General features: G+C 40.0%; 1 protein-coding gene and 1 pseudogene across 1 annotated transcript; both read left to right on the plus strand.

Moving 5' to 3' along the window:
• The first annotated feature begins 14,382 nt into the window (after positions 1-14,382).
• On the plus strand, positions 14,383-19,605 carry LOC145121205 (Protein kinase superfamily protein). The gene is made up of 15 exons (XM_079056987.1): positions 14,383-15,013; positions 15,109-15,167; positions 15,507-15,576; positions 15,655-16,508; positions 16,588-16,654; positions 16,762-16,824; positions 16,919-16,982; positions 17,061-17,154; positions 17,732-17,815; positions 17,888-17,977; positions 18,057-18,084; positions 18,180-18,646; positions 18,789-18,898; positions 18,985-19,072; positions 19,207-19,605. Exons 1-15 carry the CDS (start codon positions 14,593-14,595, stop codon positions 19,465-19,467), a joined length of 2,820 nt encoding a protein of 939 aa, XP_078913113.1. The 5' UTR covers positions 14,383-14,592; the 3' UTR covers positions 19,468-19,605.
• A 1,935-nt stretch (positions 19,606-21,540) lies between these two features.
• On the plus strand, positions 21,541-22,873 carry LOC145122302 (bax inhibitor 1-like; annotated as a pseudogene).
• The last annotated feature ends 457 nt before the right edge of the window (positions 22,874-23,330 follow it).

Consider the following 23,330-nt stretch of genomic DNA (forward strand, 5'->3'; position numbering starts at 1 on the left):
AGGTCAAATCTCTCATCAAGCTTCCATTTTTATACTTCTAAATGACTAGGGGACCTCAGATCTGACTTTCATATCAAAAGGGAAGGCCTAACTCAACAAAAGAGGTCCAAAGTTCATGAAAGGGACAAACCACCAAAACCCTAGCTAGATCTAAATATTAGAAAGGAAAGATGCAAGCTTTTTACCTCCAGAAGCTTTGCAAGACGCTTTTGGTGCAGGATCTTGAAGCACCCACTTGATCCAAGCTTGCTTGACCACCCCTTCTTCTTGAATTACACACAAAAAGGCCACAAATGCACTCTTTAAGGCTTAAGAATGATCTCACAAGGTTTCCAGGAGTATATGGACGTTCTAAGGCTGTGGAGGCTCTCTAGGGTTTAGTCCAAGGAAATTAAGGTTGTTTAAATAGGCCTCAAGTCCGGATATTTAGGGTTTGCGACCCTGGCGCGTACGCCCAGCGTACCTTGATTCCTCCGCGACCACTTCCATGGAGTACGCTAAGCGTACACTTAAGTACGCCGAGCGTACTTAAGGGACCATTTATGCAAATATTATAATCCTTAGGGTTTTAAGACTTACCATAATTTTGGATGTTACAACTCTCCCCCACTTGGACTAGACTTCTCCCTCGAAGTCCGTGGCTGAACACAGATCGGGGTAATGCTCCCGCATCTCCTCCTCTGGCTCCCATGTCCATTCGGAGCCCCTTCGGTGCTGCCATTGCACCTTTACCAACTTCACTTCTTTGTTCTGAAGTCCCTCCGTCTTCCTGTCAAGAATGGAAACCGGCTTCTCAACATAATTCAGGCCCCCATCCACCTGAATATCATCCAAGGATATATAACCGCAGACTCGTCAGCAACACAATTCCGAAGCTGAGACACGTGTAAGGTGTTGTGGATCTGACTAAGTTCTTCTGGAAGCTCTAAACGATAGGCTACTTTGCCCACTCGGGCTATGATCCTGAACGGGCCTATAAATCGTGGCCCTAACTTGCCTCTCTTACGAAACCTGATAATCCCCTTCTAGGGTGACACTTTCAGTAAAACAAAATCCCCCACCTGAAACTCAAGATTCGATCGCCGTCGATCAGCATAACTCTTCTGGCGGCTCTGCGCGACCCGCAACCGGTCGCGCACCTGCTGGATCAACCCGGTGGTCTTGAGGACCACCTCCGTGCTCCCCATCACTTGATGTCCAACCTCGTCCCAGCATACTGGGGTCCTGCACCTCCGACCATATAACATATCGAATGGAGCTCACTCGATACTGACATGATAACTGCTGTTGTACGAGAACTCTGCTAGTGGAAGGTACGTATCCCAACTTCCTCCAAAATCTAGCACGCATGCTCGCAGCATGTCCTCCAATGTCTGGATCGTCCTCTCACTCTGACCGTCAGTCTGAGGGTGATATGTTGTACTGAAGTGTAGCTGAGTACCCAGTTCCTCGTGGAACTTTTTCCAAAACCTGGATGTAAACTGAGCATCCCTATCCGAAACCACCGACACCGGCACCCCGTGCCTAGCCACCACTTCTCGAACATAGATGTCTGCCAACTTTTCTGCGGATATACTCTCGGAGATCGGAATGAAGTGAGCACTCTTCGTCAGTCTGTCCATAATAACCCATATAACATCCACTCCCCTCTCCGTCCTCGGTAGCTTCGTAATGAAGTCCATAGTGATATCTTCCCACTTCCACATGGGAATGGGTAACGGATGAACCTTGCCATAAGACCGCTGGTGCTCGGCCTTGACCTTCCTGCAGGTCAAGCACCGCTCCACAAACCATGCGATCTCCCGCTTCATGCAGGGCCACCAATAACTCAGTCTCAAGTCCCTATACATTTTTGTTGCACCTGGATGTATAGAAAACTTGGACTTATGCGCCTCCTCTAACAGTCTCTGCCTCACTCCCCCTGCCAATGGTACCCATACTCGGCCACACTAAGTCAAAAGGCCGTGGCTATCCTTGACAAACAAAGGATACTGACCCCGAATTTTCTCTGTTTTCCAGTTCTCCTTCTTCACCCCCTCAACCTGAGCCCCCTTTGATCATTTCCAACAAAGGCGAAATCACGGTCATCCTCATACAAATGTCCCTAATCGGGGACCCCGTCGCCTTGCGACTCAAAGCATCGACCACCACGTTGTCCTTCCCTGGATGGTATAGGATCTCGCAATCATAATCCTTCAGTACATCCAACCATCTCCTCTGCCACATGTTAAGGTTCTGCTGATCCATCAAATACTTTAGACTCTTGTGATCGGTATAAATAATGAACCGCACTCCATACAAATAGTGCCTCCAAATCTTGAGGGCAAACACCACCGCCCCTAGCTCCAAGTCATGCATGGGGCAATTTGCCTCGTGAGGCTTCAACTGCCTCGAGGCATAAGCAATTACATTCCCCCTCTGCATCAACACTGCGCCCAACCCTGATATCGATGCATCATAGTATACCACTAAATCATCCAACCCCTTAGGCAGTACCAGGACTGGAGCCTCGCATAACCTCCGCCTCAGGGTCTCAAAAGCCCTCTGCTGATCCTCACCCCACCGGAAAATCACATTCTTCTTGGTCAAACGGGTCAATGGCACGACAATCTTGGAGAAATCCTGGATAAACCTCCGATAGTAACCCGCTAAACCCAAGAAGCTACGAATCTCCGAGGCATTCCTCGGTACCTCCCATCGCATCACAGCCTCCACCTTGGCTGGGTCAACCAAAATACCCTCTTGATTGATGACATACCCCAAAAACTGCACTTCCCGCAGCCAGAAATCACATTTGGAGAACTTTGCATAAAGCTTCTCCGCCCTCAAAGTTTCCAGCACCTCTCTCAAGTGCTGCTCGTGCTGCTCCCTGGTTTTGGAGTAAACGATCACTGACTGATTCAACATCGGTCTGCACACCCAGTTCATGAGATCCATGAACGTTGTCGGGGCATTGGTGAGCCCAAATGGCATCACCACAAACTCGTAATGCCCATAACGAGTCCTGAAAGTTGTCTTCGGTATATCCTCATCCCTAATCCTCATCTGATGATACTCGGACCGAAGATCAATCTTGGAGAACCAAGATGCACCCTGAAGCTAATCAAATAAATCGTCGATCCTTGGCAAAGGATAGCGGTTCTTCACCGTCAGATTGTTCAGTTCCCTATAATCAATGCACATCCTGTGCGATCCGTCCTTCTTTTTCACGAAAAGGATTGGTGCTCCCCATGGAGAACTGCTCGGACGGATGAACCCTCGGTCTAGCAGCTCTTGAAGCTACGTAGATAACTCCTGCATCTCAGGTGGTGCCAACTGATACGGTGCCTTGGCTATCGGAGCGGCACCCGACACCAAATTGATGCGAAACTCCACCTGCCTCTCCGGAGGCACCCCAGGCAACTCTTCGGGAAAAACGTCCCGAAAGTCCTGCACTATCGGCACACTATCAATATCCGCTACCGCCTCTATTCGCGTATCCGAAACATTAACCAAAAATCCCGTGCAGCTCTGCTGGAAAAACCTCCTGGCCCTAGCGGCTGAACAGAGGGTCGGACCCTGCGAGGCCCTCTCGCCCTGAATGACCAGCTCTCCCCCCCTTGGGGTTCGAACCCGGACCAACTGTCGCTCACAATCGATCATGGCCCCATTGGTCCCCAGCCAGTCCATCCCAATGATTACCTTCAATCCTCGCAACGGTATGGGAACTAAATCGACGCGAAACCTCTCGCCATGCACATTCAGGACGCAGTCCAGATATACCCTCGCAGCACTCACAGTGCGATCATCTGCAATCTCCACCTCGAGTGGGGTATCCAGAGTCCCCGGCCCGTCTCGGAATTTCTTGCTAAGCGCAAGAGACATGAACGATCGGGTAGCACCCGAATCAAATAAAACATGAGCCGACATACCATTGACCAAAAAGGTCCCTATACAAAACATAATACATACATATAAGCATTTAACAACACAAGGTAGAGAAGAATAGACACATACCAGCCACAACGTCTGGCGCTGCCCGAGCCTCCTTGGTAGTCAGCAAAAAAGCGCGGCTTTTCACCGCTGGAGCTTCCGCCCTGACAGGGCGGCCGTCAGTAATCCTCATAGTGGCGGGCGTGGGCGTCGCCACTGATCCTCCTCCTCCTCCCTGCAACCTCGGACAATCGGCCTTTTTATAGCCTGTCTAGTTTCAGTGAAAACATATCAAGCCCTTCTTGGGGCAATCCTTACTCATGTGGCCCTGCTGGCTACATGAGTAACATCCTGATATCCCGGCTGTCCGGCAAGCCCCACTATGAAACCTCCCGCACTTGGCACACCGGCCCCGGCCCTGCTGGCCCCTACCCGAAGAATCAGAGGTCTTAGGCTTCTTAGCCTGAGCCCCTGCTGCCTGTACCTACTCAGTCTTCCGCTTCATGCGGGACTCCAACTCCATCTCCCTCTCACGGGCCTTCTCCACCATCTCGTTCCGGGTTTTGCACCCTGTAAAGCTCACAAACTCCCGAATATCATCCCTCAACATAGCATGATATCGGGTCCGCCTCATCTCCTCATCCGTAGCATACTGCGGAATCAACAAAGCTCGTTCTCGAAACTTGGCGGTGATCTCCGCCACCGTCTCGGTGGTCTGCTTCAACACATGAAATTCCCTCACCAACCGTTGCACCTCAATAGGTGGCGCAAACTCCGTATCGAAACGTCGAACAAACTCAACCCACGACATCTCAGCCACACCGGCTGCTCCCACCTGGCTAGTAACCTCGCCCCACCAATCTCGGGCCCTGTCCCTCAGCATACAGGAAGCAAATCCAACCTTTGCCTCCTCTGGGCAAGAACTCGTACGCTGGGCATTCTCAATGTCCGCCACCCAGCGTCTGCTCACAATGGGTTCCCTGACCCCCGAGAACTCTGGAGCTCCACATGCCTTGAACTCCCGAAACGAGGGAGTTCAGGCTCCACCCTGACCCGCAGAAACATCAGCCCTGAATGCCCTAAGTCTCTCCTCCATGATCTCCATCATGCCCTCCTTGACCGTCCCAAAGATGACTGGGGTAGCGTCAAGGATGCCCCTCGTAACCTCGGCCGCAATCAACTCACGCAGCCTCTCATCAATACCATCAGTAGGGCCGCCTGACCAAACCCCGGACCCAGATCCCGATCCTGATCCCCCTGCTCCAAACTGTGTCATCACCATGCTAAACTGAAATATCAAAACATAATGATCAGGATACCTATAACGAGCATTCTTTCACACTGGTTTCCCTCCCATTTGGAGCCCCAGGTAAAACATGGCTTTGGGTACAAGTCCTGTGCTTCCAGTAGTATGGGTCCAATACTACCTTCCACACCTACCTGTACCTTTCCCCCACTGCTCTACCTAATGACTCCAATACAACCCAATACAATACCATAATCCACAACTAACACCCGAAACAAATCCTGGGCTGCCCTATGATTTGTCCTACCCATGACAATCAAACCCATCACAACAGGCTACTTTTATGCATGCAAATTATACACATAAAGGATCAAATAGACTTTCGAATAAGACATTCTACCCTAAGACCACATCCAGACAAGGAAAAGAAAATAAGGCCAAATCAATCATTCTGAGGCTATAAGCTCCTAACCGTATATAATTCTAAAAGCATACACATAGCAAGTTCCATATAAGTAACAAGACTCAAATATCAGTATATCATGGCTATTTAAATTGGGAAACTACTTACTTGGCTCGGCTGATCACGCGCGTCGCACTCTCATCTTTTGGGTTTCTTTTAATTCCTTTTTGGTTACTTTTGAAAACATTTTATCACCTTCTTAGTTTGAGTCCTGACACACCCGAGGATGTGCCCGAATCCCTCAAACCAAGGCTCTGATACCAACTTGTAACGACCCAATTTTACCAAGAAAAATTTCATTTTTAGTTAATCAAAACCAATCTCATAAACCATAAAATCCCAAAACATTTGTTTTCAAATCAACATTCATTACATCATTGTTTTCCTTTTTAAAACATCAGAGGGTCCCAAACACATTAAAAAGAGAGATAGAGTGCACGCCACGTCATCACGCCTTGCCCTTGCCCTTAGACTCAGAAGTACCTGAAACAAATCAACAACCTGTAAGCGAAATGATTAGTGAGTTTCCCAGAGCATACCACACACATTCACATACACATATCCTGATAGCTAAATAAGCTATAAACATGCCACAAAAACTATGCAATATGATTCAGCAAGAATGTCATGGGCTACCTCACATGGTCTTTACCTAGGACTGCCATGGGCTACCCCACATGGTCTTTACCTAGGACTGCCATGGGCTACCCCACATGGTCTTATATCCAATGCCACGGGCTGCCCCCCCCCCCCCCCCCGGGGGTCTTCCATACCAACATAATATCACATAACATATCAATTCATAAATGAATAACATACACATAACATGATCACATAATGGGCCGGCCTTGGTGCCGTAGACCCATAGGTATGGTGAGAAGACTCACCTCCGTCCGATGAATACAAATACTGCCCTCCTAATAATCCGCAACCTCCCAAGCTGAATAATAACAATAACAATACTATCAATGATAAGACCTTAAATTACCCAAGGAAAGGCCCAACCTTCAAACTCTACCCCCAAGGCCCAATTACCCTTTTCTTGCAAATGGGCCCCAAAATCCAAGTCCAATATCCTTAATGGGCCCCTTGGCCCAATAAGGCCCAACCAATAAGTCCTCGCCCCAAACAGATGAAAAGGCCTCAATCTTACAGAGTCCAATCAAGCTCAACAGCCAAATGAGGCCCAAAGGTCCAAAACAGCTTAGGGCCCAACTGAGCTGCGTATGCCCAGCGTACCTCCCTGGTACGCACAACGTACTGAAGGTCTAGCGACTACGCGCTGCATACAGACAGTTACGCCCATCGTACAACCGTATTAAGCCCTTTTCTCATTAAGTGCTTAATGCTCGAATCCCTCACGTCCAAAAGCTAGATCTAAGTCTGAAAAGATGTCCTAAGGCATAAAGTTGGCAACTTTATGCCCTTTCATGTCTCATACACACCCAACCACTCCGTTAAGACCTTTCCAAGGTCTTTTACCCATGCATGAGGTCAAATCTCTCATCAAGCTTCCATTTTTATACTTCTAAATAACTAGGGGACCTCAGATCTGACTTTCATATCAAAAGGGAAGGCCTAACTCAACAAAAGAGGTCCAAAGTTCATAAAAGGGACAAACCACCAAAACCCTAGCTAGATCTAAAGATTAGAAAGGAAAGATGCAAGCTTTTTACCTCCAGAAGCTTTGCAAGATGCTTTTGGTGTAGGATCTTGAAGCACCCACTTGATCCAAGCTTGCTTGACCACCCCTTCTTCTTGAAATACACACAAAAAGGCCACAAATGCACTCTTTAAGGCTTAAGAATGATCTCACAAGGTTTCCAGGAGTATATGGACGTTCTAAGGCTGTGGAGGCTCTCTAGGGTTTAGTCCAAGGAACTTAAGGCTGTTTAAATAGGCCTCAAGTCCGGATATTTAGGGTTTGCGACCCTGGCGCGTACGCCCCGCGTAACTCAAGGTACGCCCAGCGTACCTTGATTCCTCCGCGACCACTTCCATGGAGTACGCTAAGCGTACACTTAAGTACGCCGAGTGTACTTAAGGGACCATTTATGCAAATATTATAATCCTTAGGGTTTTAAGACTTACCAGAATTTTGGATTTACACATGACGTCCTCCGCCCCCGAACGTTTCCGCCGTTTCGGTTTGGGGGTGTGACATCAAGGCCGAACATCAGCGACCTCACGACAAGATGCAGTCGTTGGAGATTCTCATATGGAAATGGGAAGACATCACGATGGATTTTATCACGAAGCTTCCCAGGACTATGCGCGGGGTGGATTCTATTTGGGTTATCGTGGATCAATTGACCAAGAGCGTGCATTTTATACCGATCCAGGAGAGTATTTTTGTAGAGAAGTTAGTTGAGATTTATGTTCGGGATGTGGTGGCACGTCATGGGGTAATGGTATCAGTAGTGTCAGACCGGGATGTTCGCTTTACTTCTAGTTTTAAAAGCGATTTCATGATGAGATGGGCACTCGTCTCCATTTCAGTATAGCTTTCCACCCGCAGAATGATGGACAGAGTGAGTGGACGATTCAGATTCTTGAGGATATGCTGCGTGCGTGCGTATTAGATTTTGGTGGGAGTTGGGATACGTATCTTCCGTTAGCGGAATTTTCGTATAACAACAACTATCACGCTAGCATTGATCAACCTCCTTTTGAGATGCTCTATGGGAGGAAGTGTATGACCCCGATCTGTTGGGGTGACGTCGGTCAACGAGTCATGGGGAGTACCGAGGTGGTACTCAAGACTACTGAGATGATTCAGCAGGTTCGGAGCAGGCTTCTGACAACTCAGAGTCGGCAGAAGAGCTATGCTGACAAGCGCCGGTCAGATTTGGAGTTCCAAGTGGGAGATATGGTTCTCCTAAAGGTGTCACCTTGGAAAGGTGTCATCCGGTTCAGGAAGTGGGGCAAGTTGGGCCCCAGGTATATCAGTCCCTTCAGGGTTTTGGTGCGGGTGGGACGGGTTGTGTATCGACTGGATCTGCCAGTTGAGCTTAGTCAGATCCACAACGCCTTTCATGTCTCTCAACTGCGTAAGTGTTTAGTGAATGATTCCGTAGTTGTGCCTTTGGAGGATATTCAGGCGGACAACCGCCTGAACTACGTTGAGAGGCCAGTGACGATTCTAGGTCGGAAGACGAAAACCTTGAGGAACAAGGTTGTACAGTTAGTGAAGGTGCAATGACTGCACCGCAAGGGGTCAGAGTGGACATGGGAGCCAGATGAGGAGATGAGGGAGCATTATCCAGGATTATTTGGGGCAGCTGACTTCGAGGACGAAGTCTGAGACAAGTGGGGGAGAATTGTAACACCTGGTTCCTGGTATGTATTTAACTTATAATTTATTTAATTTTATAGAGCAACTCGACGAGTTTGTGGCCCCAAACTCGTCGTGTTGAAATGTTATGGACCGCGTATTTTAAGTCACTAACTCAACGAGTTGGGAGGTCTCAACTCGACGAGTTGGCTGGAATAAATGAAACCCTAAGCCTTTATGGTCCATATTTGTGTTCATGAGCTCTATCGTGAAGATATGGTGGTTTTTGGATTAAGACATAAGCCTTTTAAGATTAAGGTTTGAGCTTAATGCCTTTGGGGTGGTTCTTAATGGGTAAAGTTGGAAACTTTACCCTTCTAGATGTATTATCAGTCTAGATCTGGAAGATAGGGCTTCAGTTTGAAGAATAGTGGCTTAATGCATTAAGTGGGTTGGCTGATCGAAGAACTCGACGAGTTCTTAAGGGAAATCGGCTAGTTGAGTTGGGATTGTCCCGATTCTGTTGAAAAAGGAGAAACTCGACGAGTTGGATCGAAATATCACGATTTTGTGCTTAATGGAAACTCGGCGAGTCGTGGGATAACTCAACGAGTTGAGTCAACTCGGAGCATTGACTTTGACTTTGGCCAAGTTTGACCTTTAAGGAGTTTTGAAATATTGATCGGTATCTAAGGCATTGTTTCTGTTTAGGGGTTGAGCAGAGCTGTTTCCGGGGCCGGGGATTTATCCAGTTATCTTTCAGCATTCGAGGTGAGTTTCCTCACCAGGTTCTGCGGGTCGAAGGCACCAAGGTCGACCCTTGTTCGATTATGTTGTTGTACTTGTTGTATGTGTGATACTTGTATGTGCTTGTATTCGTATGACTATTGGGCAGGGCCCTTTATATGAGTGTGGGCGGAGCCCATATCTCATTTTGATCCGAGTGTGGGCGGGGCCCGTATCTCACTGGGCAGTGCCCGTTTCCGAGTGTGGGGGGGCCCGTATCTCACTACTATTGGAGTGTGGGTGGGGCTCGTATCTCATAATTGCTTGATATGTATGGTATGTGATATTTTGGGGGAACTTACTAAGATTTGTGCTTATGGTTTTTAGTTTATGTTTCAGGTACTTATGGTTCCAATGGGAAGAGCTCGGGATGACTGCATCGCACACACCATTAGGATTCTGGACATGATGTTTTATTCTGATTTTATGACAATTGATACATTGGTTATTATTTGAAATGTTTGGATGCTATTGGAAATCACTATTTTATCTATTATTAAAAACAAAATTTTTGGGACCTTAATTTTGGATGTTTAAGATGTATTTATCTCCCATTTTTATTTAATTGTTTTTAAAATTTAATACTTATTTATCTATTTTTGTAATTAAAAAAATAAGAAAGGGTCTCTCTCTCTCTCTCTCTCTCTCTCTCTCCAAAGCATCCAACATCCATCAATCTAAGAAACATTTTAAAAAAGCAAGATGCAGCAGTCTCTCAAAAGTGTAAGGATGTGTTTGATTTGCCTACTAACTATGTCCAAAGCTAGACCGGGTCCTTAATCTCTCCAAACCATCCAACATCCACCAATCTAAAAACATTTTAAAAAAAGCAAAATGCAGTAGTCTCTCAAAAGTGTAAGGGGGTGTTTGATTTGCCTACTAATTATGTCCAAAGTTAGATCTGGTCCTTAATCTTCAATCGTCATGTTTGTTTTCCCTTCTAAAACCTTGGACTCAGTTTGTTATTCCTCTTGATTCGGTCCGCAAGGAAAATGTGAAGGATTGTGAACAAAATCGTTAATCTCTAATTTGCCATACCTTTGCAAGACTATAAGACAAGGAAATGGAAGAAGATTCGCACTAAAACAGCTGGAATAAAAAGAGATAATGTGAAATTCACTTCAAATGCCCGAGTATCACTTGCAAATGATGTTATCTTCCAAGGAATAAAGTTGGTCATCACTGAAAACAAATTGAAAGATTGGCATTTGAAATCAACCAAGAACAACAACATTACATATGTATATGTTTCAAACACACCGATTTCAATAGGCAAACCTCAGTCAACAGCTCCTCAATTGTGCATATGTATCCATTTTAAACAAACAGATTCCAAGTAAATGAACAAAGGTGTGTAATCTATGGATCACAAAAAGAACTTAGAAGAAATCCCAATCTCAGAAAGAGGGGATTAAAATATGAAACTTGGTCGAAACACAAACTGTGTGAATTCAAGAAACTTTGTGTTGGATAGGAACAACAGCACAAGGTATTCAACAAGTGATATTGATAATAATGGCTATACTAGAAGGATTAAATCTGGAAAAAGCAACAACATAGGAAGAAACATAGATCTATAAATGGATTCACATGGTTTCAATTGAACTAAACTTTTTTGGTACTCTTACAACTTAAGTAGAGCATAAATTCGTAGAGCCTATTAATTTTCTTGTTATGTGCACAAAAATCAAAATACATAGTATAATATTTACTTGTCTTGTGTGTGGTCCTCTCTTTCAGTGATGAACAATAATACAAGTGTAAGTTTCTATGTGTTAGTAACATCCATAATTAATCCATAGTCCATACCCACAATTTGATCACGATTTTCTGGTATAGAAACTAGAAAGCACATCTGTCTTTTTACTGTTCTAAGATTTTAGAGTAAATTACACGGATGTTCCCTGTGGTGTGTGGTAATCTACGTATTTAGTCCCTAAATCTTTTTCTTAACTCGGACGGTCCCTAAAATGTATTTTGGTTGCACGTTTGGTCCCTGTATGACTTAAAAAGACTATTATGGCCTTATTAATTTTTTTCCTAATTAATTTTATGATTTATATATTTCTTTTATAATTAATTTTTTGATTTATATATTAATAAATTAAAAAAAACATTTTCCTAAAACCTAAGCAAGGTTACGATCTCCTTCAGCCCATTCTTCTTCTTCAAGACTTCAACTCTCCTCTTCGACTATCACCCACCACTTGAATCACCGGCACTTGTTGATATAGAATTGCCTGAGATCCACCGCCATTCTACCGGAGTCCATCACCACTGCCACTCTGCCGCCCACTACACACCCCACCTTATCATATCTCTTTTTATTTTCCTGAAATATTCATCGATGCCTCCTCTTTTCTCGCTGAAAAGCTACAAGCATTTCGTTCCTATTTTCTCGACTCAAGATCAATAATGAAGATGAAGAGGGTGGTGGTGGTTTTCCGGAGGTGAAGGACTAGAAGAAGAGGGTGCGTCGAAGGGTAAGCTACACTTCAAGCTCTGTCCATTACGTTTGATTTCATCTGATGATTCGATGGATTTGATTTTGCATCTCGATTGGAAAGGATTTTGATTTCATCTGAACTTTAGGTTAGGCCTAATTTTGATAGATTGGAAAGGGTGAAGCTGGAAAATGGATTTGATTTGATGGTTGGGCCTAATTTCAGTTAAGTGGTTGTCTCTTCCATCTTCGGAGTTCCCCCTCTCCGTCTTCGTCCTCTTCTCACCAGACTAACTCGACCCATGAAGTCTCCGATGATGGGGTGGTCGGAGAAAAGGACCGGACCAGGTAGGCTCAAAAGGGGCGTTCCCCCTCTCCGTCTTCGAGCTTTTCAGTTAGGGAAATGGTGGTTGCGTTTGTTAGAACTTTAGTTCAAGTATTGGGTTTCAATAAATTTTTTAGTGGATGATTCAAGAATTCCAGATTTCATTATTGGGTTTTGATTTGAATATTAAAACTTTAGCGAATAGGTAGAAATCAGGTTTTTAATTTTACGGGCTTTTTCCTAGTTGAAATGGAGGGTTGAAGTTGAACATTTGGGTTTTTCCGGCAAGGTAGGTGGCAGCCTTGCTGGACTGAGAAGACGATTGTGATGGTTGAGGTAATGAATTGGGGTTGGGTGGGTGGGTCCATTGTTGTAATATATATACATAAATTAACAAATCAAAAGAGAATTATAAATAATGATATATATATATAAATAAATAATCAAAAAAGAAATAGGTAAGGGTAATATAGTAATTTCAGGTCTGGAAGGGACTAAACGCGAAGCAAAATCAAACTATAGGGATGGTCCGAGTTAAAAAAAAATAAGATAGGGATCAAACGCGTAAATTACCCCAAACCACAGGGACCATTCGTGTATTACTAAAGATTTTATTATTTGGGAAAAGATGGACTCCATTACTTGAAAATGTAAGGGGATGAGCATGTATGTTTGTGTTTGTGTTTACATGTTATAAAACATAACAAACGTTTTTGAGCGATTAAAAGAAGATTTCAACACTCCGACACAAGAGACAACATAAGGGTAATATAGTCATCATTCATCATCACAATCAATTCAGTCAGAGATATAATCAAACAACATGGTTTCAGCCAGATGTAAACTCAATCAGAAGTTCTAACTCAGTCAGCACTAACTCAATCAACAACTATCAAACGACTCATATTTCTTTTCAAGCGATCTTAATAAAAGTACTTATGTTTCCAACATAAAGATATGTGTTCAACAGAGGATCGGTTAAACATTATATAAGCGAATGGTATCTTAAAACTTCGCGTATCATCAGCTTCAGAACTTTCAACTCAGAAAATTATGGCATTTGTTATCATCCCCGTGAAGTTAGGAGGTTAACCATTTTGTATTCACCCGAAAAAGGTATTGTTTGGGTAAATTTTAGACATTTTATTCGTTTATATGGAATGATATGGAAAAAGCAGTTGGTGCGTATGTTGAGCAATTACAAACGATGTTGATAGGGACAATACGTGAGTAGCTAGAATATGTTGGTTTTGCATCGGCGATGCATATTCATGGAAGAGTTAGAGATATTCATGGAAGATGGGAATGACGTCATGGGGAAGACATAGTTGTATGTCCGTAAAATGTAAATTTTAGATGATTTATAGATGTGTAGATGATTGATAGTTCTTAACTCGACCTTGTTTCCATTGTCGATCATTTTTTTTAATCTTAATATTGATGTTTTTTTAGACCAAAAAGGGCATTGCCTATTTAACATGTAATTATAGGTTATAATAAGTGTGATAACATAATGTAATTTGTCAGACAAAAAGAATATAATATTTTTTTCAGTTAGATAATATAATTTTTCATACAAATAAAATATAGTAAGATTACAATAAAATAATATTATCGGTCTTACAAAGAAAATATAATAATACTATGTTAAATGTGTCGACCAAATTAATAAATGTTTAGGACTTTGACAATAGTTTTAACATCTAAATGATTTTCTAAAAGATATTATTACATTTTAATTAAGTTAAGTGTGTTATGTTTATGAGATTATTCGATTATAATTTCTTTTTAAAATTGAAAATTACATAAAATGTTTTTGTAAGGACTCATGACATGGAGCTGATGAGTATAACGTTTAAAATGCAAGGGAGCATTATTGACAAAAGAGGGACAAGGGGGCGATGTGTAAAATCTAAAATCAGAGCAAACGGGCGGGAAAACATTGAACAACCAAAATCTCAAAACCCTAACTCTAATATCATTTTCGCGCCTCACTGCTCGGCTCATCTCTGCAAATTCTTACAAATCGATGACGGAAAAAACTTTCCAGCGTTTCTCGATCTGAAATCAAGTTCGTTAATCCTTCACAATCATCAAACCCTAATTTTGCAGACACGCTGAATTGTAGATCTGAAAAGTTTCAATGGAAAGTCGGCTGGTGCTATCACACGCGCCTGGTGAAGTTATTACCGAGCTTAGCACTGCCGACGCTGAGTTAGTGAGCAGATCATGGAATTTGTTCGCTATTCTGCTATCCATAGGGCGTCCAGTTCCTTCGATTGAATTGGCATCTCGATGCAGTTATCTTGACGTGTCACCGGAATTCATCGAATTCGTTTGCTCTATACCTAACTCCCCCCTCTCGTTGACGGATGATGGTCTGGTTACGGTTTCTTCTGCTGTTTGTATAGGTTTACAGCGGTTTTTGCTGAATTCAGGTCGAGTTTTTAAGATTTCGATTCCTTGGGAGATGAAGACTCGGGACTTTGAGCGCAAGAGAGCTTGGGAAGATTTTGAATTGACGTGTTCTCGAAAGCGAAGAAGATCGCGGCCTAATATTTCAGGTAATGTAAATACGATCTATTTAAGAGGAAAACCGATGTAATTTTTTCTTGATTTATCTTATTAATGCTTTTAAAAATGGTGTATTATGCAACAGAGAAAGCTGATCAGACGGATTTGTCGATGTCTGTTGGGATTTCAAATGCTTTTGAAAAGGTACTTCGTTTGTCTTTATACTTGTTAGATTTAAACTGTTCTTGAAGTGATCTTCAGGGCGTGCTATGAATAATCGTATCTGTTTATCATGAAAAGCATTAAAATAGTTTATGTTGGTGCATTTCATTAAATATTGATTGTAGATCCTAGTACGTGTCTGTAGTTTTAGCACTTTGGTACCTTTTGGATGTGAAATCGAACTTCCTATTTGCTTATTTTAATGGAAAATTTTGAAAGTTTCCAGTTCATGATTTTTACACCACTCGAACTCTCTTTTTATCCAAAATAGTTGACTTTAGTCAGTATCCAATTGCTTATAATTTTTCGTTTTGATAACAGCAATACGCCCATGGTGATGACCATACCTCAAGGAGTCTAATCATAACTAACGACAATACACCAGTTGAAGGTACATTTAATATGTCATCACTCATCAACTTTGATGCTGAACCCTTAACTTACGAATTAAACGACTGTAAACATGAAGATGAAAAGGAGTCGACTACAGTTTTGAGCATGAAAGAGCTTGCAATCCAGAATAATTTCCTCAATGGTTACATTTGTTTCCCTAGCCCTATTAAAAGGCCATCAAGAAAGCGTAAAGATTCTCTTCAGTTACAATCATCATCTCATCCAACTGAAAGACCAGTGACACGTTCATTGACCAAAAGGCATAGTAAAGCATCTTGCCAAGAAGATAAAAACAAGAAGGTAATCTCACTGTTGAAAACTTGGATTGAAAATTCAACAGAAAAACAAACACTTGTGATGGAAAGAGAACACAAATGTATCTTAGATTCTTCAATCCATGAAGTAAACATTGAAAATGTGCCAAATAATATTGTTCATGAAAGCATGATCCCTGAGCTCAATTGTGGAAACATAAACACTATGAACTGCAATGACATGGCACCTTGTTCTGACAATAAGGAAAAGGCAGTTTGCCAAGAAGTTGAAGAACAGAAGATAGTTTCACTAACAGATGCTGGAAAACTATGCATTAATGAAGCTCAAATGGATGATGTACAAGAGGAAGAAAAACCAATTTGTGAAAGAGAACAGTTAGTTTGCTCACAAGATACCGAAAACAATCTCCATGACAACAAACAATTGACAGCTGTTCCAAAGGATGCAAATTTGACAGTGCCAACAGTCTCTATAACAACAAACAATGAAAATGACCTCAGTGCCCCTACTGAGCAGAAGAATAGTAAAAAAGACAAGAAGTCAGCTCTCATGAAGCAGAAGTTAAAGCCATCTGGAGAACAGAAGATAGAAATTACTCGGAAACAGGAAAACATAAAAGAAAATAAGGAAAAGTGTATTGCCACTTCTGTCAAAGTGAGTTTTAGTAATCATGGTTTTAGCCTGATGATAAATTTAATTTTTAAGCTAAAACTTTTGGGTGCTTTATTTGCAGGGCAATTTGGAGCCAAGAGAAGTGCCAGTGTTTGATTCTTTCATTGTAGAGGAAGAAGAAGGTTCAGGTAATGAAAACAATAATGAATACTGAATTTAAAATTACAAGCTTAAAAGACTTTAATTTCATGTGAGAATTTACTTTTTCTTTTCTCTCCCTTTATGAAATACATAGGTGGTTATGGCACAGTCTACAAGGCACGAAGCAAAAAAGATGGAACAACATTTGCTGTTAAAAGTAAGGAGCTGAATGTTATCTATCTGCTTAATCTGTTAACTTAATATTTCTTGAAGCAATGCTGACCTGGAATTGTTGCATAACATTTTTGCAGATCCTCATGAAAATGCTAACAGAAACCATGTTTATAATGAATTAAAAATGCTGGAAAGATTCGGGTAAGGATGTTTTATAAATATTACTCAAAACAATCTTCTCTTTTTCTGTTACTGATACATAATCCAATTATATTTCAGGGGTAAGAATTTTGTAATTAAATACGAAGGCTCATTCAAAAGTGGCAACTCCCATTGTCTTGTTCTTGAGCATGTTGCCCACGATAGGCCTGAGGTGATCCCTTATTCCTACCTTCATTTTTTTTATCATAGCATTGTACTTTCATTTTTTTTTCTTATTAAGGCAATGTTTCTATTTCTTGCATTTAACTCTTGTTAATATCATGGGTAAATTACACGAATGGTCCCTATGGTTTAGGGTAATTTGTGCGTTTGGTCCCTAACTTATTTTTCTAACTCGAAAGGTCCCTACTGTTTGTTTTTGTTACACGCATGGTCCCTGTCTTACATAAAAAGTCTATTTTTCCCTTGATTTTTTAATTTATTTAAATAAACACACCCCCAACCTCACCCCTTCACCTTACCTTACCTACCCTACCCTTTTTTCCTTATTTAAATAATTGTCTTTTTACGTAAGATAGGGACCAAACGTGTAACAAAAACAAATAATAGGGACCAAACGTGTAACAAAAACAAATAATAGGGACCAAACGTGTAAAAATAACAAACAGTAGGGACTTTCCGAGTTAAAAAAATAAGTTAGGGACCAAGCGTGCAAATTACCCCAAACCATAAGGACCATTCGTGTAATTTACTCTAATATCATTAAGCTTTTCTTTCTTTTTTGTTAGGTCTTGAAGAGAGAAATAGATGTTCAACAACTCCGGTGGTATGGCTACTGTTTATTCAGAGCACTTTCTAGTCTTCATAAACAGGTAACTATTTTAATTTAAGCAAAGAAAATTTTCCCATATCAAGAATAATTATATTTCCGATTCTGTCCTCAGGGAGTAGTTCACAGAGACGTTAAGCCTGGAAATTTCCTTTTCTCTCTCAAGGCCTCCAAGGGCTATCTCATAGATTTCAACCTTGCAACTGTAAGTTATTCTTTGATAAAGCTTTCTTTAATAATATGATATTTAATTATTAACCAATAAAAAAATGTTTTTTTAACAGGATTTGCATCAGAAATTCGGATCCACAGGTGAGCTTCAATTTCCGTTCTCTCTAATAATTTACTTTTTTTTAACTTCATTTGAGAAAATTTACTGATTTAAATTATCTTTTTTTTTTCCACAGAAAAATCCAAGTTGAATAATGATGCAAGTTTTGGTCTTCCTCCTACAAAGACTAGAAAATACACAAGCTCCAAAGCTTTAGAACCAGTGACACACATAAAAAAGAAGAGTGATCAAATAAAGATGAAAAGCCAAGGTGCAGATGGTTCTGGAATAACCTCTACAAAAGACGCAACAAGCAACAGAATTCCATCAGCAGAAAGGCTTAGGGAGCCTATTCCCTCCACACAGAGAAAAGAACTTCTCAATTTAGTACACGAAGCATTACAGGGTCCCGATCAACCAATAACTTCAAAAAGAAAACGCGTTGCTGCCCCTCCAACAAAATCAGATAACAAAAAGCTTATATATCTCACTCCAATGCCACTACAATCCACCGGAATCGCGGTTTCCGGTGCCGGATTACTTAAAAACAAACAACGGAAAGAAGGACCGTGTGTTGGTACAAAAGGTTTCAGAGCTCCAGAGGTAGCTCCTTATATCCTAAATGCACCAGTCAGGTAACCTGACTGGTGCACTGGATGACCGGTGCATAAAATACACCGGTCATCTGTCATCTGTAAATGTTTAGAGATGAGATTCTGATAAAAGATTTTGATACATTGTTTAGGTATTGTTCAAATCAATGTACCAAGGGCCTAAAATTGACGTATGGTCTGCTGGAGTTACTTTGCTTTATTTGATCATTGGAAGAACTCCGTTTGGTGGTGATCCTGATCAGTGAGTATCTTGAGATCTTCATTCTCTGCAAAACTCCATGGTTGATTTTTTGTTGAAGTTTGTAAATTTGGAATTTTTTTAAACAGGAATATAAAAGAGATTGCAAAGTTAAGGGGAAGTGAAGATTTGTGGGAAGTGGCAAAGTTGCATGACCGTGAATCATCATTTCCACCGGTATGATAATGATATAAGGGCTTTTTTAAATTTTGAATTAAATGCAAGGACCAAATCTGTAATATAGTCTAAAAGTTATAATGTTGGATTCCTTTTTTTATTTAAAGTAAAGTGTGATATGTTTTGGGTTGCAGGAACTGTATCAGTTAAAATCATTGCCATCTGTGGAGCTACGAGAATGGTGTAAACAGAATACGAGACGCCCGGATTTTTTAATTCCAAAATCACTTATTGATCTTGTTGATAAGTGTTTGATGGTGAACCCACGAGCAAGAATAAGTGCAGAAGAAGCTCTAAGGCATGAATTTTTCATGCCATGCTTCAAGGACATTGAAAAGCACAGGCTGCTCAGGCAAAAGCCTTCTCAGCCTGTGACTTTTGAAGGTCTTCCATGAGAGACTTGTTATATCATCATAACATTAGGTTTTCTTAGGTCTTGCAAAAAAAGCATAGTTTTTGCAGTAAATCTACTCTTAACATGTTGAATTTCTTGAACCAAATGATTGTTAATATGAAACTTGACAGTTGACATAGGTATTTGGGTGGGTGTGTGTGTTTTAATTCTTTAAATTATATTACATTAATTTTTTTAATAAGATTGTTTTAGATGAATTTGAAATCAAAACTTCAACATTTTATCAGGGTTTAAATTATATTACATGCATGTAGCACTCACGGGCCGGTGTTTGCCATGGCACTCTGTAAAACGGCTTAATACACCAAAAATATGATAACCGACACCTAAGCTAAGCTGCTCACTTGCCATTTGAACTACAACTAACCTAAAAAAACTATGCCACAAAAAGCAAAATAAGTCTTAGTCGGTTCATAAATTTGATAGTATTAAGTTATAAGCAAAAACCAGTACATAGTTATTAAATCAAAGTTACTTATAGAAGCATATATATTCAAGTTTTTTCATAAGACCCAAAAAAGGAAATCTAATCCAAGTAGTCATCTCTAACCCTAAATAATAATATGTTTTTAACTTCAAAACAAATCAGGGGTGTCACATAGTATATTTGTAAAAGTGAAAACGTCCATGGTCCACCCTTTTATAGTTTTATATATAGGGGCTTGCAATGTTTTAAAAATTGGCTTGTTAGTTGAACCGGTTTCGGTTCAACCGTTGGTATACATTTGAGATTTGTGTGTGTTGGCTTTCGAGTTGTGTATACTCTAGATACCGTAATTGTTTAAATTATTCAATTTGCTTTGAAAATGAGTTGCTTTTTAAGGGGCTAAATGAAATCCAACTATCTAAGTCCAATAAACTCAGTTCAAACGGTTTTTATCCGTTCCATCACATCGTTTCAATCCGGTTTTTGAAGAAGCTGTCCAGTAAGATCTGGTCTAAAAGTTGACATAAAACTGGTCGTTGTTAAACCCGCTCTCATCCCCGGTTCACGGTCCGACTAGGTCAACTGGCAGGTTTGAACCGGTTTTTAAAATTTATATATAGAGAATTGCAATCCTCACAAACTTTAATTATTACTTTTATATATTTATAAATTTTAAAATTACATATATATATATATATATATATATATATATATATATATCCGTCTCAAACTATAAAACTCATAATTTAATTAATTTAATACTATATTGTTTTTTTTTTCATCAAAGTTTCAAAATTACATATGATTTTACTAAAATACCTTTCCCTAATTAAAAATCACTCCCTAATTCAAAATCAAGTCTCTCGTCTTCGAGCTATAGCCGATAACATCTTCAAGCTATAGTCGATAACAATCATGGGTTACCAATGAGGTGACCTCCATGAAATTCTCAAAAGCAAGCCAACAATGAAATTAACCTAAATTAAGTAGGGATAGGGGGATGCCGAGATAAAAATGAAGAAAATTAGTCTTTCCCTTTTGTTTTATAAGGCATTGAGGCTACCGATATTTAATTAGAGCATCCACAATGCATAGTTTAATGAGAAAGTTGAATGAGGTGACATGCCTAATTAGCATTCAATGGATTAAACTCTACCATTATGGGATGCCATGTTGGCATTCAATAGATATCAAGTTCAATAACCATTGACCTCTTCAATGGGAAAAATGAAACATTTTAACTATTAAATATATATTCAATTGAACTCTATTGAGTTCAATGCATTGTAGGAAAATTAATGTAGAGCTGTATAGTATGTAAAATAATGATGTGTTAATCCATTAAACTTTAATAAGTTTAATGCATTGTGGATGCCCTTAAAAAGATTTATGTTCCTTTATGAATATTACAAATTTATTTGTGTAGATTTAGTAGGCAAAAGATTTAATTGGAAACCATATCCCTATAACTTAATTACGTCTACAATGCAAAATAAATATATAAAAAAATTACTTAGCTACCTTTGCAAAACATCTCCTATAAATATGCTACATTTTTTCCCTTAAAAATCATCTAATCCAAATTCAAATACCAAAATTTTGTCAGATTTTATTTCTCCGACTACCATGGAATCCTTCTGGTCGTTCTTTGATCCACAACCACGGTCGTCTTCTCCCAAGATACCACCCCGTCAAATCTCTCCCGTAGTAAAGACTCATCTGAAAAAGGTCTATCCAATTCTCCTTAATTAAATTTTCTGAATATTAGTGTTTCGTTCAAGGAATATGTTAATTCTAGTATACATGTATATTTCGGTTTTGACTATTGGTTTGAAAAGTCTTGAAGTACTTATGCCTTAGTTGTCCATATATAAAAACGATTAGGATTTCCATCTTTTGCATTGCGGAGTCGATTGTCTTAGTAACTTAACTATCTTCCTATAATGATTATTGCAGGTTTATCTCTCACTATGTTGCTCTCTCATAGCATCTGCATTTGGTGCTTTTCTTCACCTCCTATTGAACATCGGAGGCATTCTAACCTTCTTCACAACATTAGTTTGCTTCTATCGGTTACTCACCACTCCCGTATATTCAATCATCTTAATCTTAACATTCTATCAATCTTGATTTCTTATATATTGATCTTCATGTCATTCTAAAACATCTTGTAATCCACTCACATTCCTAGAAAAGAAGATTCTCACAATTAATGACGTTTTCCCTTCTCCATGGAGTCACCCTTGGTCCTCTTATTGGCTTAGTAATAGATGTTCACCCAGGGTTCGTTGACTTCTTCTTTCCTTCTATTACATTTTACAACCTTCAACTTAATTATTACACATTCATGTTTCTTGATTCATATTTTTGGTTAAAATTTGCAGCATTTTGGTGAGCGCGTTCATGGCAACTGCAATCGTATTTGCTTGTTTCTCAGGAGTTGCCATGTTGGCAAGACGAAGAGTGTTTATTTATCTTGGAGGTTTTCTTTCCTCTTGATTTTCAATCCTTGTGTGGGTGGTTTTTGCAGCATTAATCTTTGGTGAAAATGTTGCGCTCTTCAATATTGAGGTAAAAAGTTTAACTAATCATGTTTCATTCTTTATTGTAAGTTTTTATAAATCCTTTTCAAACTACTAATTAGTGTTTAATTTGCTTTTTAGTTGTATTTTGGGCTGTTGGTGTATGTTGGGTACATAGTGGTTGACACCCAGGAGATTATTGAAAGAGCTCATCTTGGAGATTTGGATTATGTGACCGATGCTCTATTGCTTTCTGTCAACTTTATTTCTGTATTTGTTCGCATTCTTATCATCATAGTGAGTTTTGATTCCACTTAAATTGTTTTTTTTGTAAGGTTATATTGTGGATAAGATTTAATGCTATGTTATTGTGTGTGTTGCAGTTGAAGGCAATAGAAGAGGATGAGAAGAAGAAAAATAAAGAGAGAAAGGATTAGAGTGTTTTTGATGATTTCATGTGGTACATAGTTTGTTATTTATTTATTTATCTATTATTATTATTATTATTATTATTAGTAGTAGTAGTAAATTAGAGATTGGGATTATTACTTTTAACGAAGTGACTGGATGTAAAGTGTAAACAAATGGTTGGACTATTTTGGATGTAATAATTATTATTTGCAACAGGATGCTATATATTAAAATTAATCGTTACGTTTAAAACACGATAACATATTAATAAAAGCACGGTTACAATTATTTGCTTATAGTTGTGAAATAATATGATTTTAAGTTTTATTATACCAAATAAGATATAACACAAATTTGTAAAAACTAATAAATAAAACAGGTGTTATTGAAAATTTACATAAGTAATAAAATAAGAATAAGTTTGTGTTGATTTTCTAGATTGAGATATACTTATATACATTGTATGTTATGTGACTATGGGCT

Source organism: Lactuca virosa, chromosome 6 (assembly GCF_052849685.1).
Source record: "Lactuca virosa cultivar CGN04683 chromosome 6, Lactuca_virosa_CGN04683_v6, whole genome shotgun sequence".
NCBI classification, from domain to species: Eukaryota; Viridiplantae; Streptophyta; class Magnoliopsida; order Asterales; family Asteraceae; genus Lactuca; species Lactuca virosa.